The sequence below is a fragment of the Kalmanozyma brasiliensis genome, assembly GCF_000497045.1.
Source record: "Kalmanozyma brasiliensis GHG001 unplaced genomic scaffold PSEUBRA_SCAF19, whole genome shotgun sequence".
NCBI lineage: Eukaryota > Fungi > Basidiomycota > Ustilaginomycetes > Ustilaginales > Kalmanozyma > Kalmanozyma brasiliensis.
Genome location: NW_015961958.1, coordinates 410427 through 424542, shown reverse-complemented (window position 1 = coordinate 424542; position 14116 = coordinate 410427). Strand labels below are relative to the sequence as shown.

Genomic DNA, 14116 nt, shown 5'->3' with positions numbered 1-14116 from the left:
GTGGATGTTTGCGCAGGAACGCGCAACTTGGGCAACATGCAGAAATATGCATGTGCCGTCAAGTTGGCCTGAGTAGCTGTATCAGTAATTGGCAGGCAAGGCCATGCCAATCAGACCGATCAAGACTGGAGCAAAAGCAGGTGATGAAGAACCCGGTAAACCCTTGACAATACTGCTAGACAGTTACTGACATAGGTAACAACCGTATATTCCAACAGCATCCCCTTGCCCGTCCAGCAGCAATCCTGGGGACCCCAATATCCTTTAACAATGAGTCAATTTGTAACACTGTACTGGTAAACATGTCCTTGGCCTCAACAATGCTGCCTGCAATCTGGGTGCTTGATGTCTCCAGACCCCAGGGATATAACAATTATATGGTCAAGGCTCAAGACGCTGCTGGCTCCTCTGCATCTAGCTCTTGTTGTGCTATAGGCATCGACAGTTTTCCCCATGCGTTTGTGCTACACAGTCTCATGCACATTGTCCTTGTCCGAGCCTGCTAATTTGAACATCGGCCCTGCTCTCACGCCACCTCTTCTCGATGAAGGTGCCCATCACACCTGCACATCTAAGGGGAACCATTGAGACGTTCATTGTCGCAGAAGGTGGAGACAAGCTAATGTACAAAAGAGTGGCGACAATAAAATGATCAGAGCTTGAGCGACTTTGCCCACGAGTCGACGGTAGCGAGCTTGGCGTCCTTGAGAAGGAATCGGTTGTCGTCAGCCTGCTGCTTCTCGGTATCCTTGCCGTAGTAGCTGTACTGATCGACGAGCTTCATGGTGTCCGTGAGTTCGTCGGCGATGGATTCCGGAAGGTAGCTCTTGAAGATATCGGCGGGGATGTTGTTGTACGAGACCTTCTTGCCCAATGCGCTGCCGAGGTCGGACGAGAATGATGCAAAGTTGGTCCACCAGCTGACACCTTGAACCTTCTTGCCGTTGGCGGAGTCGCCCGCTTCGAAAAGGCCGGCCACCCAGTTGCCAGTGTCGGCGACAATGTCGATCATGGGAACACGCACGGCGGGGTCGATGGGCAGGTTGATGCTGTAGCTGCCATCTTCGCCCTTCTGCAGCATGGTCTCGAAGTTCTGCGCGAAGAAGGCGGCGTGGAAGTACGAGATGTTAAGCTTGTTGCCGGCCTGGGACTTTGCGTAGTCGTCGATGGCGGACTTGCTGTCAAAGTGCGGGGTGTGCAGGGTACCGTTGGAAAGCTTGTCGACGCTGTGGAGTGTGGAGAGAACGAGATGCTTGACGCCGGTGGAGAGAGATGCGTCGACAATGTTGCGACCCTGCTGGGTCTCCTTGGCGCCGTCCATCGATTCCCAAAAGTTGGTCACGGCCAAGACGCCGTACGAGCCGTCGATAGCCTTCTTGAGCGATTCGACATCGTCGAGATCAGCGCGCACGACTTCGACACCCTGCTTGGAGAGCTCCTGCGCTGCGGGCTTGGAAGTATCGCGCGTTACGCCACGGAGGGAGTACTTGGCGTTGAGCGTGGAGTTGTTGAGCACAGTACGGATGAGACTGCCGCCCTGGTTTCCGGTAGCACCAAAGACGGTGAGAAGCTTCTTGGCGGACGACATTGCGGAGTGTAGTGGTGTTCGAGATGCGCAAAAGGAGGCGGTGCGATGCGTTGAGCTGCGAGGACGAGGTGCCGATTGATTGCGTGTGCGGGAGAGCTTGAGGATAACGGACGAATGGGTGAGGCGAGGAAGAAAGGTTGTACTTATGCTTTCTCAGAAGTCGGATACTAAAGAGATCGGAAGCTGCGCACGGAGACAAGCCATCGTCATGAACGCCACGAGAAGCTCTTCGAACGGACTCTGAGTCTGCGACAGGAACGGACATAGCAACAGGGTTCTGCATGACAAGGGACGCACGGACATAACGTCGAGCGCACGCCAAGACGGTTCGACGCACTCGCGCTCTTCGCCGGGACGTCTGTCAGCGTCGAAAATAGGCGTACAGAGTCAAAGACGTTCGAGGCATTTGTGATTCGGAGAGCAGCTTGGAGATCCTCGTCTCGCTTAGCCCCGAGTGGGTCTGCATATCCGTAGAAGAAGCCTGTCGTTCGTGCAGCAAAGAGACATCCGCGGAAGGCTGCTTACGCGGGTCTGTGCAACGCAAAGGAGAAGAGGGTCGGTCGTAAGAGGTCGAAGCTCAAGCCGCGGAACGGATCACATTTTTGTTCGGATGTAAGATTGGTCTCCAAGAGAACCTTTTTTTGGCCAGGAAGTCGCCGGCGCCGAGAATCTGTCATCTCACTTTTCGACATCATCTTGGTCGTCACTTCTTGCTTTGTTCGGACATACAGGGCAACATGAGGTCATTCAGCAACGCGATCCGCAGCACCAGCAAATCGATAGCGTCCGGGTCGAACGTCCGCTCGCTCCATGTGGCCAGACCATGCTTCGCCCAGGTCTCTCCCCCACTCCCCTTCTCCTGGTCGCATCTCAAGTCTAATGACCAACGAAACCAGTCGGAGGCTAAGACCGCAAGCACCTCTGCTCTTCCAGACCATCGTGCATCGGTGCAGCAAAAGCGCGATCGTAAGCTTCGCGAGTATGAGGCCAAGATCAAGGTCAAGGCCATGCAAAAGGGCTTGTCGCCTGAAGAGTTTCAGCGTCGATCTCTCGAATTCGCCGCCGTGAAGCGAACGCAGTCGGTGGGCTCTAAGGCAACCTCAAGCACAACGGCCAAGTCCAAAGAGACTGCTTCTTTGTCCGAGGTAGAAAAGCGAGATCAGGCGATAGCGCAGTCGTTGCGCGAACGCTCCCAGGCGGAAGCAGCGAAAAAGCTCGCCTCTGGACAAGTCCACTCGACTCCTGAAGGCTCACAAGAAGGACCGATCAAGCCTCTGAGCTCGTTCCTCGATGTCGACAAGCTTCGGACGCAAGACAAGGAGACCATCACCAAGCTGTGGGCGGGCTATCACACCCTCAAGAATAAGCTTTCTGCCGTGATTCCTGCGGAAAAGTACCTCGAGATGCTCGCCAACGCCCGCAAATATCCTCAGTTCGTCCTTCCGCTGCCGCGCGAGGTGCTGGATGAAGAGGCAGATACAGCTGGCGTAGCGAAGGAAGCGTTTGAGATGCAATTCCTCGAGTGGGCCGTCGTGCCCAACGCAGCCGCCGAAGGAGCACCACCTTCTGCTACCACCCTCTTCACCCCTCTGGCAGAGTACAAGCTCAAGCAGGACTTCAGCCAGCCCGTGCTCATCCTCACCTTCTACACGGATCTGAGCCAGAGCAACGGTCTGGTGCTCATGAGAGGCGAAGTCACTGGGCTCAACGAAAAGACGGGCAAGGGAGGCCGAATCGATCAGGCGCAAGCACAGTTGCTTGCGCTTACACTGCAGCGTTTCTACCTGCCATCGACAGCGACTGGGTCAGGCGCCGAAGCCGAGAAGGACCAGTCTGCCCGCGCAAAGCTGCTGCATGACTTCCACAAGCGCCCAAAAGAGTTTGACGTGGAAGAGCTGGTCAACGTCGCTTTTCGATTGTAGATCAATGCTTGAATTGCAATGAAAGACAATCCGCAACAGCAAGAATGAGATGGCATCTGTTTGTGATAGCGAATGGATATTACGGATGCGAGCAGCTTCGCGGTTAAGCCTCGTCTTCACTAATCTCGTCATGGTCGTCGTCATTGTCGACGATAGTAGACGACTGCGCCTGCAGAGCCTCGCAAATGCTCTGCCACTCCTTCTCCACCAGCTTGTATTCGCTCTTGTCCAGCGTGCTGCGGCACCTTTCCAGCGTTTGCAATGCCTTGGTCATGTCTCTGCTAGCCAGATGTCGCAGGTAGTTCGACCATACTTCGACGTCTTTCGCATTGGTCTGGAGTAGCTTGGCAAAGATCCTTTCCACCGTTTGAAGGTACTTGGGCATGTCCAACTCTTCTTCGCTTTCCAGTTCCGTGATGTTGCCCAGCCAGCCTTGAAGCGAGCCAAACGAGGATTGAAGCAGCCATGAAACGATATCGTCGTACTTGCCAAACGGACGACTGAGCCGGATGTAACGGCATATGCACCAGTCGTGAACATCCTGACGATGCTCTTGAACGACTTCGACGCCAGCCATCGACTTGTTGTGGCTGCGCGAAAGCAAAGAAGCAGTCTCGCGGACTGCCCATCGGTACTGCTCCGAGCTGTAGCGGAAGGATGCCTTCACCTCCTTCCGAGTCGGTTCCTGTGAGCCGAATACTCCGTCGTCAAGCCAGTCGAAGAACCGCGACCACAGACTGTTCTCGGCTGACGAGATGGCGGCGTTTGCGTCGATGTTCTCGGAACACGCTTGCAGTCCTCGATGCCATTCAGCAGCGATTGCGTCGCGACTTTCTTCCATCGACTTGCTAGACGTGCGAGCCAGATTGGAGGCGACGAGAATGCGCAAACTCCAAAGCTCGTCGCTGCCCGGGAAAATCTTCTTGCCTGTTGCGTCCTTGAGCTGCTCCTTCAGCTTGGTGAGCTTCTTGTTTCTCTCCTTGTCGTCTTCGACTGCGAGTGCCGCTTCAACCTTTTTGCGCAGTGTGATGGCACGCATCTGAGCCGTCTCGATCTGCGATCCAGCAGCTTGTGCCTCCTTGATCAGCTGCGTTTGCACCGACTCGAGATATCGCAACAGGTTGGGCTCGTCGATACCGGATCGCTGCTCATCGCTGAGCATCTCGACTAAAAGCGCAGTGGTGGTGTAAAACTCTGCTTTGGCGCTGCGGGTCGACGACTTAACTGCGTTGAGGGGAGCTTCCAAGCAGAGTTCGCGCATCTTCGTGATAGCGTCGTTCACGGCGAGAGGGAGCGTGCCTGACTGTGCAAGCTTCTGATATGCAGGCGATGCCCTTGCACCACTGCCGCTTCGTTCTGTCAAGAGAGACTGCAGGAGCTGCAACACGAGCACAGTGGCTAGAGACGACGATGATGATGCCGATGCCTTCTGCAGGCCAGACGTCGTCGCGCTTCGAAGCTGCGAGGCGAGTTCGAGGAGGCCATCTGTCTCGTTGCTGAACGTGGTTCGGAGGTGACTGGCAGATGCGAGAAGTCGATGCGAGTCCATCTCCTCGGTGTTGGCGAGCTGGGCTGCGGTGCGATCTGGAGCGTCCGCATAAAAAGGTGTCTCGGGTCGGAAGGAGCGAAGCGAAGATGCCAGTGCTGCGGGTGCAAAGTGAGTCCAGCCCCATCGTTGACGGTCGGAAAGGTGCTGATAGGCTCCATCGAGAAGCCGGCGTCGGAGCGCCTGTCCGCTTTGAGGAGCGTCGAGGCTGATGGGCTCGGCGAAAGGAAAGGATTGCAGCAGCTCGACGACAGCGACGAGGAACACGAAATGAAGATGAGGTGCGAGCGAATCGAGTGCGCTCCCGATCAAAAAGAGGGGGATGTTGCCTCTCAAGATGGCTATTTGCGTTGGAGGAATAGTGGTCATCTTTCGAGGCGCAAACGTGTTGGGTTTGGTGCTGGCAGTGTCCAAGGCTTCCGGGTTTGCGTCGGGGTCCTTGTCAGGCACTTGGCCGAGCAGTATTGTCTCCTCATCTTGCAAGCCTGCCTCGTCGTTGGCGCTGCCTGCCATATTCGTAGTCGAGTCGAGATCGACGGCTGCCTGCTGCGCTTCTGCTGAGTCGTTAGAAGAGCTCAAAGCAGCTTCTTCGTCGGCGCCTTCGGTGTCCCATTGAAGCCCGAGGACGAGCCACCTTCTGCGTAGACGCTCGATGAAGACGAGTTCCATACGTATGTACTCCACCCAAAGTCGGAGCAGATCCGCCTCTCGGGATGAGAGCTTTAGCGCGGCGGGGCCGGAGGATGCAGGCGTAGTCGATCCATCAGTGATGGATGTGGAGCTGGAGTTGTCGACACGCTGACGCTTGTTCGAGTCGTCGACGTCCCCATTGATGCTACGCTTTCCGTTCGTCGATGCAGAGCTGTCGGGATCGCTCTTCTTCCACGGTAGTCGGTTGAGTCTGAGGGCGCGCTGCAGAAGCGAACGAGCAGCGGTGGTCGAAGCATTGTCATTGAGCTCGTGCGCGGCAGCTGCAAGCCAAAGAGGCACGTTGTTGGGGTGCAAAGAGAGCGCTCGGGCATAGACTCTGCCTGTGACGACGCGCATCTTTCTGCTCTTGGCAAAGGCAATGTACTGCTGCCAGGCGTCAACGTCGTACTTGAACTTGAGCACGAGTCGCTCGTAGATGGCAACGATGTGGCCGGTGTGAGCTGCTGCATTGTCGCGATAGAAGGAGCGGGGCAGGCCGATGCGATTGGCCTTGACATTTATGAGGTCGGCAAGGTTGCGTTCAAAGTCTGCATATCGGAGGAAGTCGTTCTTGTCCGGGCCTCGTCGCAAGAGACGTCCTTCGAAAGTCTGGCGCTGCGTTGTGATGGAACGAAGCTGCTCCTTGGTGAAGACTCCATTCTCGTCGAGCAGCTGGAGCTGTGGAACGGATCGCTCTAGCTGATACTGCACTCTCTCCATATCGAATCAGGTGCAGCGAGGAGCCGCAGTGTTGTCGGTGAAGATGAGCAAAGCGATGGTGTGTCTAGCAAGCAAGCAAGCAACGTCGAAAGTCAAGTTGGCCAGTTTGCCAGGGTCCTCAAGAAGACAGCTGAGAATTTCTCTCAAAAAAATTGCCCTGAAGAGCGTTGAGAGTGGAGGCGCGTTGTTTTCTCGCACGAAATGGCTAACCGATGTCAGATTGACAAAGGGCCGAAGCAGTCAGCGTTTGCGGGAGGTGTGTGCTGTGCTGTGCTGTGCTGTCACAAAAGTTGAATCCCTCGAAATAGAGCCAGCGCCGGCCCTGTTGGCGCACACGGGACAGCGGACCTGGGCTGAGCGTGTCCCGCTTCTGCCTGCGGACGGGCTGACTGGCTGGTTGACTGGCTGGCTTGGCTAGCAACATTCGTGACTGCTTAAAAGCTCGGCAAAAAGGGCTCCGCGACTCAGACTGTGCGTTGCAGCGAATCGCTCCCGCGACTTGAAATGCACCAAATCGGCTGACCTCCACGGAAGTGTGAGTGTGCTTGTCCGTCATTGCTTTGTTCCTGCTCTCACGCTATCACCACCACCACCATCATCGTCACCTCCGCTGCACGCACAATTGCTGTTGGCTCGCTCGTTCGTAAGTCTTCATCCGGATGGACGTCTCGCTGGTGGTGGAACAGCGCGGAGCACGGACGCTTCGAGGCATCGTTTCGCCATGATCAGCGTGGGCGTAAGCTCGCAAAGGCGCTTCCACATCTCATCTCACGCCGAAACGACGGGGCGAACGGGTGGCAGCAAATGAAGCAGGATCGTGTCTAGGTGGGACCGCTTCATCTAGTGCTTCAAGCCCCGCCTCGACTCGGTCTACAGCGAAACGCACCGCATGCTCTGCATGAGAGTAGGAACATAGCTGACCCTATATATGTCTTCTCCTCTTCCTCATAATCGACTTGGATCTCAACTCCAAATCTGTCCTTCCGCTGCCATCGAATCTCGGCATCCAACATCATCGCAATCCTCTCCCCTTCACGCCTCACGCTCCGGTCGAATCGACATCAATGACGTCGCCTTCGCACAATCATTTACCTCGGCTCGTCAACGATGCCTACACCGCTCCTAAAATGGATCGCACCTCTAGCTTTCCTCCGACATCTCTAGCCAAGCCAGAGATCCCGCGACGTAGTCAGCAACGACCTCGATCCCCGTCTCGGACAGAGTCTACCGCCGCTGCATCTGTCAGCGACGTCGAAGCAGCCAGCTCGAATACTTATATAGCCAGCCCTGCTGCACTGCTCACTGCCGCAGCGAGATCCGCGCATACCAACCACAGAATGCCGAACCCTCATTACGACTTCCTCATCAAGCTGTTGCTGATTGGTGACTCGGGCGTTGGAAAGTCATGCTTGTTGCTACGATTCTGCGATGATGCTTGGACGCCATCGTTCATCACCACCATTGGCATCGACTTCAAGATTCGCACCATTGAGCTGGATGGCAAGCGCATCAAATTGCAAATCTGGGACACAGCAGGACAGGAGCGATTCCGAACCATCACCACCGCCTACTACCGCGGAGCCATGGGTATCCTGCTCGTATTTGATGTGACGGACCAGAAGTCGTTCGAGAATGTCCGAACGTGGCACGCCAACATTGAGCAGCACGCAAGCGAAGGTGTCTCGAAGATTCTGATCGGCAACAAGTCGGACTGGGAGGAGAAGCGAGCCGTGACGGTGGAGCAGGGCGAAGAGCTTGCCAAGGAGCTGGGCATTCCTTACATCGAGACATCAGCCAAGGCCAACACCAACGTGGAGGAGGCTTTCTTCAACCTGGCTCGCGAGGTCAAGACGAGGCTCATCGACACGGCAGCCGTCACGCAGGCGTCGTCAGCAGCAACGGCAGGCAATGTCAATGTCAACTCGGCGCCCAAGACGGGAGGTGCTGGTGGTTGCTGCAGTTAAGCGGGCCCTCGCGTGCCAAGATCGACTCTAGCCCGGCTATCCCCCATTGTTATGTCCGCCAATAGGGTGTTCGGAGCCGAAGCATAGCACCATTGCTACTCGCTTGTCTACACTTGTACATCATCTGAATGGGTCCGTTTCGAGAATATGTGTCAAGCGTGTGATGGGACGATTTTCCAGCGAAGAAGCGCAGGGACCTTCGCGAGGAACAAGCCGAGACATTGATGAGTACGCAATTCAGTTTACCATCCTGCTTGAGTGCGTGGCCACTTTGCAAAGGCAGAGCCGACCTCAGTGCAGAGGTGTCCGTCGCAGTTCTTTCCAGTGCCGCCGCGCAGCAAACATCGTTCGACAGCGTCGACCCATCAAGCTCATTGCGTCGCATGTCCCGATCTCTTAAGGCTCAAGGCAGAGGATGGATCGCGATAGTGCCCCTCGAGACATCACACAGTGAAAGGACTGCTAGGACGTGAGGCTGAACAGCCCTGGCTTGCGCCTAGGCCCGCCTTGTTTCCAAACTCCGATTCACGGATGGCAGCGAGTCGACTCTGAGGTCGGGTCAGCCGCGTAATCCATTCTCGTCTTCTCCAGCAAGCTAAATATGACTGTAGGGTCAGCTACAACAACGGCTTTGCCAACCACTGTTGTTCAGCTCGCTCAGCTCACTTGGCGACAACAGCATCAGGTCGGAGCAGGTCTGTTGCAAGGTCGATTGCTGTCAGCTTCTCGCTTCAGTTTGTTTGTTGGTTGGACCCTTGAAAATGGCGTTGGGCGAGTCTTGATTTTCAGCGGCCGTCTTTCAGCCTCAGCCAAGACGCGTGTCTTCCGCGTCCGGAAGGAGTATCGAGAGCGGGCCAACACAGTCAGACTGAGACTTGCTCGTCGCAATGGCTGCTACCCTCGACCTGTCCAAGCTGTAGACGCCAACGCTGAATACAAGAAAGACCCGCCAGGGATGATCCGCACCATTGAGAGGGCCGTGCAATTTCGCGACGCTTAGGTTTGCGTTGCGGCTGCCTTCTCTTCGGTGGGCCAATGTGGGACGACGCCGGCTACCCGCGGTTGCACATCAGCTCACCTTTGCTGCAGGTTTCTTTGCTCAAATGGCTCTTGAGGGTGGGACAAGCACAAGCTTGAAGCAGCAAAACGACCCTGCATGATCGACAGCGTGCAGCGCCAGCTGAACATCTTGATGCTCGAGCTTCGTCTTGGAGAATTGTATCTCGAGCCAGGGCGCATTTTCAAACCCTTTTTCGGAAGGATGCGTCACGTCTGTTGTAGCCGCCCCGCCCAGACCAGACCAACACACTCTGCAGGCACAGCGGGAAGCGACGCCGCCGAGCCCATGCAGCAACTCCCATGCGGTCGTGTGTGCTTGTCTCTGGCTGCTTCTTGATCTGATCTGCATCTCGCAGCCTCTGTGCACCTCCTTCGTCCCATTCACTCCGCATAGCACGCCTCACACGACTGCTTGGCGGACGACGAAGCTTTGCTGCCACGCTTCAAGCTCTTCGGACACCTCCGGTCAGCACCCTTCAGCTACGCCCTTTACATCGTCGCTCTTTCCGATTCTTTCGGTCCTTCCGCAACATCTCCACTTGGTCTTTGGCCTGCACCGCCCATCAGTCAGCAGCATCGCTTTCATTCGCTCCTCGACTGCTGGTTCAGTCGAGCTCTTTCCGACCCCGGCGAGCCAGAAACCATTCTCCCTGTCAAGCGGCCGCACAACCTACAACTTGGAACCGCGACGTCTTCGATCCTGCGCTTGGCACTGGAGCGAAGCACAGCGCAGTCTGCAGTGTCTGCGACCCACTCTGCACCCATTGGCTCTTCACCCCATCACCGTCGGTCTCGAAAGATTCATACTTGCAGCGATAGCAAGCGACCCAAGCTGATCCAACACCGAACAGCGCGCAAACTCAGCCACGATGCCAGCACGGCTCGACGGACGAACGTCAGACCGAGATCTCACCGCTGTGCCGTCCAGCGAGGTCGACGCAAGTCACGCTCACGACGCTGAGGACGAGCTGCCAGAAGCCTACTGCGGAGGATGTGGTCGTCTGATTGACGAGGAGAGCGTCGAAGACGGCGTCATCCAATTCGCAACCAAGCTCTGGCACATCGAGTGCTTTCGATGCGCAAAGTGCAAGAATAGAGTCAGCACAGAGCGCGACGATATTCTCCTCCTCTCCGATGGCCATCCCATCTGCGGCGAGTGCAACTACTCTTGCAACATCTGCCATCTGCCCATCATGGAAGAAGCTATTATGACTGGCGACGAGTCGTATCACGCTTCCTGCTTCACATGCCGCTCCTGCCACTCCAAGATCGAGGAGCTCGTCTTTGCCAAGACCAGCCAAGGCATCTACTGCATGAAGTGTCACAACGAACGTGTCGCACGGAGTCGCAAGCACGCAGAGCACAAACGTGCAAAGGCTCGCCGCGAGAAGCAGATCCAGGAGGCACAGTCCGCAGAACCCAGCCATCGCAGCACCTTGACAACGCCGGGCACCTCCGCGACCACCTCTTCACCCTTGTTGGACCTGTCGCCTTCGATCCCATCCAAAGAGTCGTCGTCGCCTTCTCCTTCCATCCTCGCTTCTCCGGCACCCAGTGGAGCCAGCCTGTCTCCCTACATTGGTCAGAGCAGCTCATCTGCTGCCTCCCGACCCAACAATGCGGCAGGCAAGCGTCCGATGAATGCGCCGCCGCCGCCTTCGCGCGAAGCACGCAGCCCGGCCATGGGCGCACAGGCCAGGCTCGATGGCCGAAGTGCACTCCCCTCCAACGCATCGCAGGCATCCTTGTCGTCCATCACCATGGACGAGCCTCCGCGGCCGCAGAGCAGAGGCTACGAAGTCACAGCGCCCCTCTCTCCGCGAAAGAAGACGTTCGGGTCAGGTCTCGACTCTTCTCAGGGCTCGCCTGCAGCGGTTAGGACGGGGCTTCCCGCCATGGATGCAGCAAGCTCTTCGCCCAGTCCGTCTGCATCACCCCTCAAGAAGAGCTTTGCCATGGAAGTGTCGCCCTCGCGAGACTCTGAGCGAACACTACGACCCTCGAGCCGCGAGGGCCTCGGCGTCAGCCTTCGAACCTCCAGCATCAGAGCGGGAGCAGCCGCAAGAGATCCTCTCGCCGCCTCGGCCTCTTCCTCGCGACTTTCCAAGGTTTACTCCTTCTACGATCCCGACTTTCTCAACTTGGTCGAGTCCTTTGGCGACTTTGGCTCGAACGACGAGCTGCGAGCTCAGGCCCCGCCCGTGCCAGCTCTGCCGGCCTCCATCGCTTCCACCTCACGTGCTTCATCCACGTCACTCATGGACGCTCCGCCCAGCCCATCCGCGCTGTCGACGTCCAGCGCAAAGGTGACCACTTCGCCAAGCGGTTCGGCTATTGCAAAGGGAAGCTTCGATCGAGACGCTGCCGGGCAGCACGACGAAAGCCTCAATGTAGCAGATGACGTCGACAGTGAGGAGGAGGTGCTGCGAGACGTTCGCAGAAATACGGCGATGTCAACTGGCTCGCTCAAGGAGGTGTCGTCCCGGGTCCGTGCTTCGATGCAACAAGCACGAGACGGTCAAGTGAGCATGGACATTTCCTTTGTCGAGACAATGCTTCGCGACCTCGAGCAGACGCGCCAACGCATGGAGTCGCTTCAGACGCGCTACGACCGCATCCGACGGGCCAGTCAGCAGGCAGCCCACGGCTTCACCATGGCCAAGGAAGAATTCGAGCACGAAGTCAACGCCCGCCACGAGGCGGAGCTCGAGATGGCGCGGCTGCGTAGGAAGCTCGCAGATCAAGCGCTGAAGCTCGCCACGGCGGATAGCGAGAGGCGGCAGCACGAGCAGCTCGTACGACGATCGCAGGACGTCAAGGCGTCGCTCAAAGGCATGGAGCGCGATCTGGCGAAGCTGACTGTCGAACGGGACTTGACGGTGGCCGAGGTGGCCGAGCTGGTTGCGCTGCAGGACGGCGCTGTCACCTCTCCCTCTCTCGGTTCATCCTCCAATGGCGCCCGATCGTCGACCAGCACAGTCGACGCGGCCATCACCCAAAATCTCACCTCGCGCCTCGAATCAGTCAAAAGCCGCTACCGCCACGAAATCGACGAGCTGACCATCGAGCGAGACTCACTCCTCATCGAGATTGAGGAGCTCAAGCAGTCCAAGGAGCTCTTCCTCGAGGAGGCGCAGACCCTCAACGCCAAGAACGAGGAGCTCAACACGGTGCTCGCGCAGCTGAGTCGACGCGTCGAGCTGGCCGCGCACTCCAGGGATCAGCTGCCACCTTTGCCACCTTTGCCGAAGGACCTGTCGTCCACCAAGACGTCGGGTGGCGGAGGATTTGGGTTCGGATCGCGCTACAAGCAGGTGTCGAAGCACACGCCGCACAACCCGTCCATCTCGTCACACGATGCGCCGCCGAGCAGCGCAGGCTACGACACGGTCTCGCTAGACACGGCGGTGCAGCAGGTGATCAAGCCGGGTCGCGTCGAGCCAGCGCCCATCGCCAAGAAGTTCAAGTGGATGAAGCCCAAGCTGTCCGAGACGACCAAAGCCAACGTGTCTCCTGGGCAGGGTGGTGGTGTGCCGCCTGTGCCGCCGAAGGGACCTGGCTTGGGCACCAGTGTGGGAGGCACCGCTATGACGCGGGCTACGTCGCACGACGTTGTGGTCCGCGAACACCTCTTCCAGCCATTCAACGTGCTTCGTCCCACGCGCTGTTTTGCCTGTCAGAAAAACATGTGGGGGCAGTCGGAGATGCGCTGTGCGCTGTGTACGCAGGTATGTCACTCGCGATGTCTGCAGAACCTACCTGTGTCGTGCAACCAGCCGTTCTCTCTCGATGGCCAATCCGATCCTGCAGGGCCATCGATGTTCGGGCGTTCGCTGACCGAGCAGGCGGCTCAGGAAGGTCGCGATGTCCCGATCATTGTCGAAAAATGCATCCAGGCAGTGGAAGCGTTCGGAATGGACTACGAGGGCATCTACCGCAAGTCCGGCGGAACCTCGCAGCTCAAAGTCATCACCCAGCTGTTCGACCGCGGCAACGCGTTTGATCTCGAGGACACGGATCGATTCAACGACGTCTCGGCCATCACCAGTGTGCTGAAGAACTACTTCCGCGAACTGCCCACGCCGCTGCTGACGTTCGAGCTGTACGACGAGCTGATCCAGGTCGTCGAGTCCAAGCAGGAGGATGCGGCGACGAAGCAGGCGTTGATGAAGGAGCTGGTGGAGAGACTGCCCAGACAGCACTATTGTACGCTGCAGCATCTGGTGTTGCATCTGCATCATGTGCAGGATAGGAGCGCGGATAACAGGATGAATGCGAGGAATCTCGGCGTTGTCTTTGGGCCGACGCTGATGCGGTCCGCGGATCCGACGCAGGAGTTCGCCCACATGGGAGGAAAGGCGATGACCATCGAGTTCTTCATCGATCACGCGCCCGAGCTGTTCCGCTGATCTTTCCCCATCATCAGCGAGATGTGCCAGCCGGAAGCTCCTCATTTTGTCTACCTTCACGGCTGTTCCTAAGCAGCACGCCCGCAATCGCATCGCCTGAATCACAAACGAACTTCGCACAGCCACCGAGTAGGGTAACAGCGATTTGATTTCTCGCAGATGATGCTTGTGTGGTAGATCCGTTCATGTTTTGGTACTGAGACAAATGTATGATTTTT

General features: G+C 57.2%; 5 protein-coding genes across 5 annotated transcripts; 3 read left to right on the top strand and 2 right to left on the bottom strand.

The window, feature by feature from the left end:
• Window positions 1-652: 652 nt before the first annotated feature.
• PSEUBRA_002494 (NmrA-like protein) lies at window positions 653-1588 on the bottom strand (the record flags this gene model as incomplete). Its single annotated transcript, XM_016435604.1, has 1 exon — window positions 653-1588. One exon carries the CDS (start codon window positions 1586-1588, stop codon window positions 653-655), a length of 936 nt encoding a protein of 311 aa, XP_016293085.1.
• Window positions 1589-2325: 737 nt separating this feature from the next.
• Window positions 2326-3510, top strand: PSEUBRA_002493 (ATP11; the record flags this gene model as incomplete). The annotated part of the gene is made up of 1 exon (XM_016435620.1): window positions 2326-3510. The coding sequence occupies one exon, from the start codon at window positions 2326-2328 to the stop codon at window positions 3508-3510; it is 1185 nt and encodes a 394-aa protein (XP_016293084.1).
• A 103-nt stretch (window positions 3511-3613) lies between these two features.
• Window positions 3614-6466, bottom strand: PSEUBRA_002492 (U3 small nucleolar RNA-associated protein 6; the record flags this gene model as incomplete). Its single annotated transcript, XM_016435602.1, has 1 exon — window positions 3614-6466. The coding sequence occupies one exon, from the start codon at window positions 6464-6466 to the stop codon at window positions 3614-3616; it is 2853 nt and encodes a 950-aa protein (XP_016293083.1).
• Window positions 6467-7803: 1337 nt separating this feature from the next.
• On the top strand, window positions 7804-8430 carry PSEUBRA_002491 (Small GTPase superfamily; the record flags this gene model as incomplete). Its single annotated transcript, XM_016435633.1, has 1 exon — window positions 7804-8430. One exon carries the CDS (start codon window positions 7804-7806, stop codon window positions 8428-8430), a length of 627 nt encoding a protein of 208 aa, XP_016293082.1.
• A 1928-nt stretch (window positions 8431-10358) lies between these two features.
• PSEUBRA_002490 (Zinc finger, LIM-type) lies at window positions 10359-13898 on the top strand (the record flags this gene model as incomplete). The annotated part of the gene is made up of 1 exon (XM_016435615.1): window positions 10359-13898. The coding sequence occupies one exon, from the start codon at window positions 10359-10361 to the stop codon at window positions 13896-13898; it is 3540 nt and encodes a 1179-aa protein (XP_016293081.1).
• Between the last annotated feature and the right edge of the window lie 218 nt (window positions 13899-14116).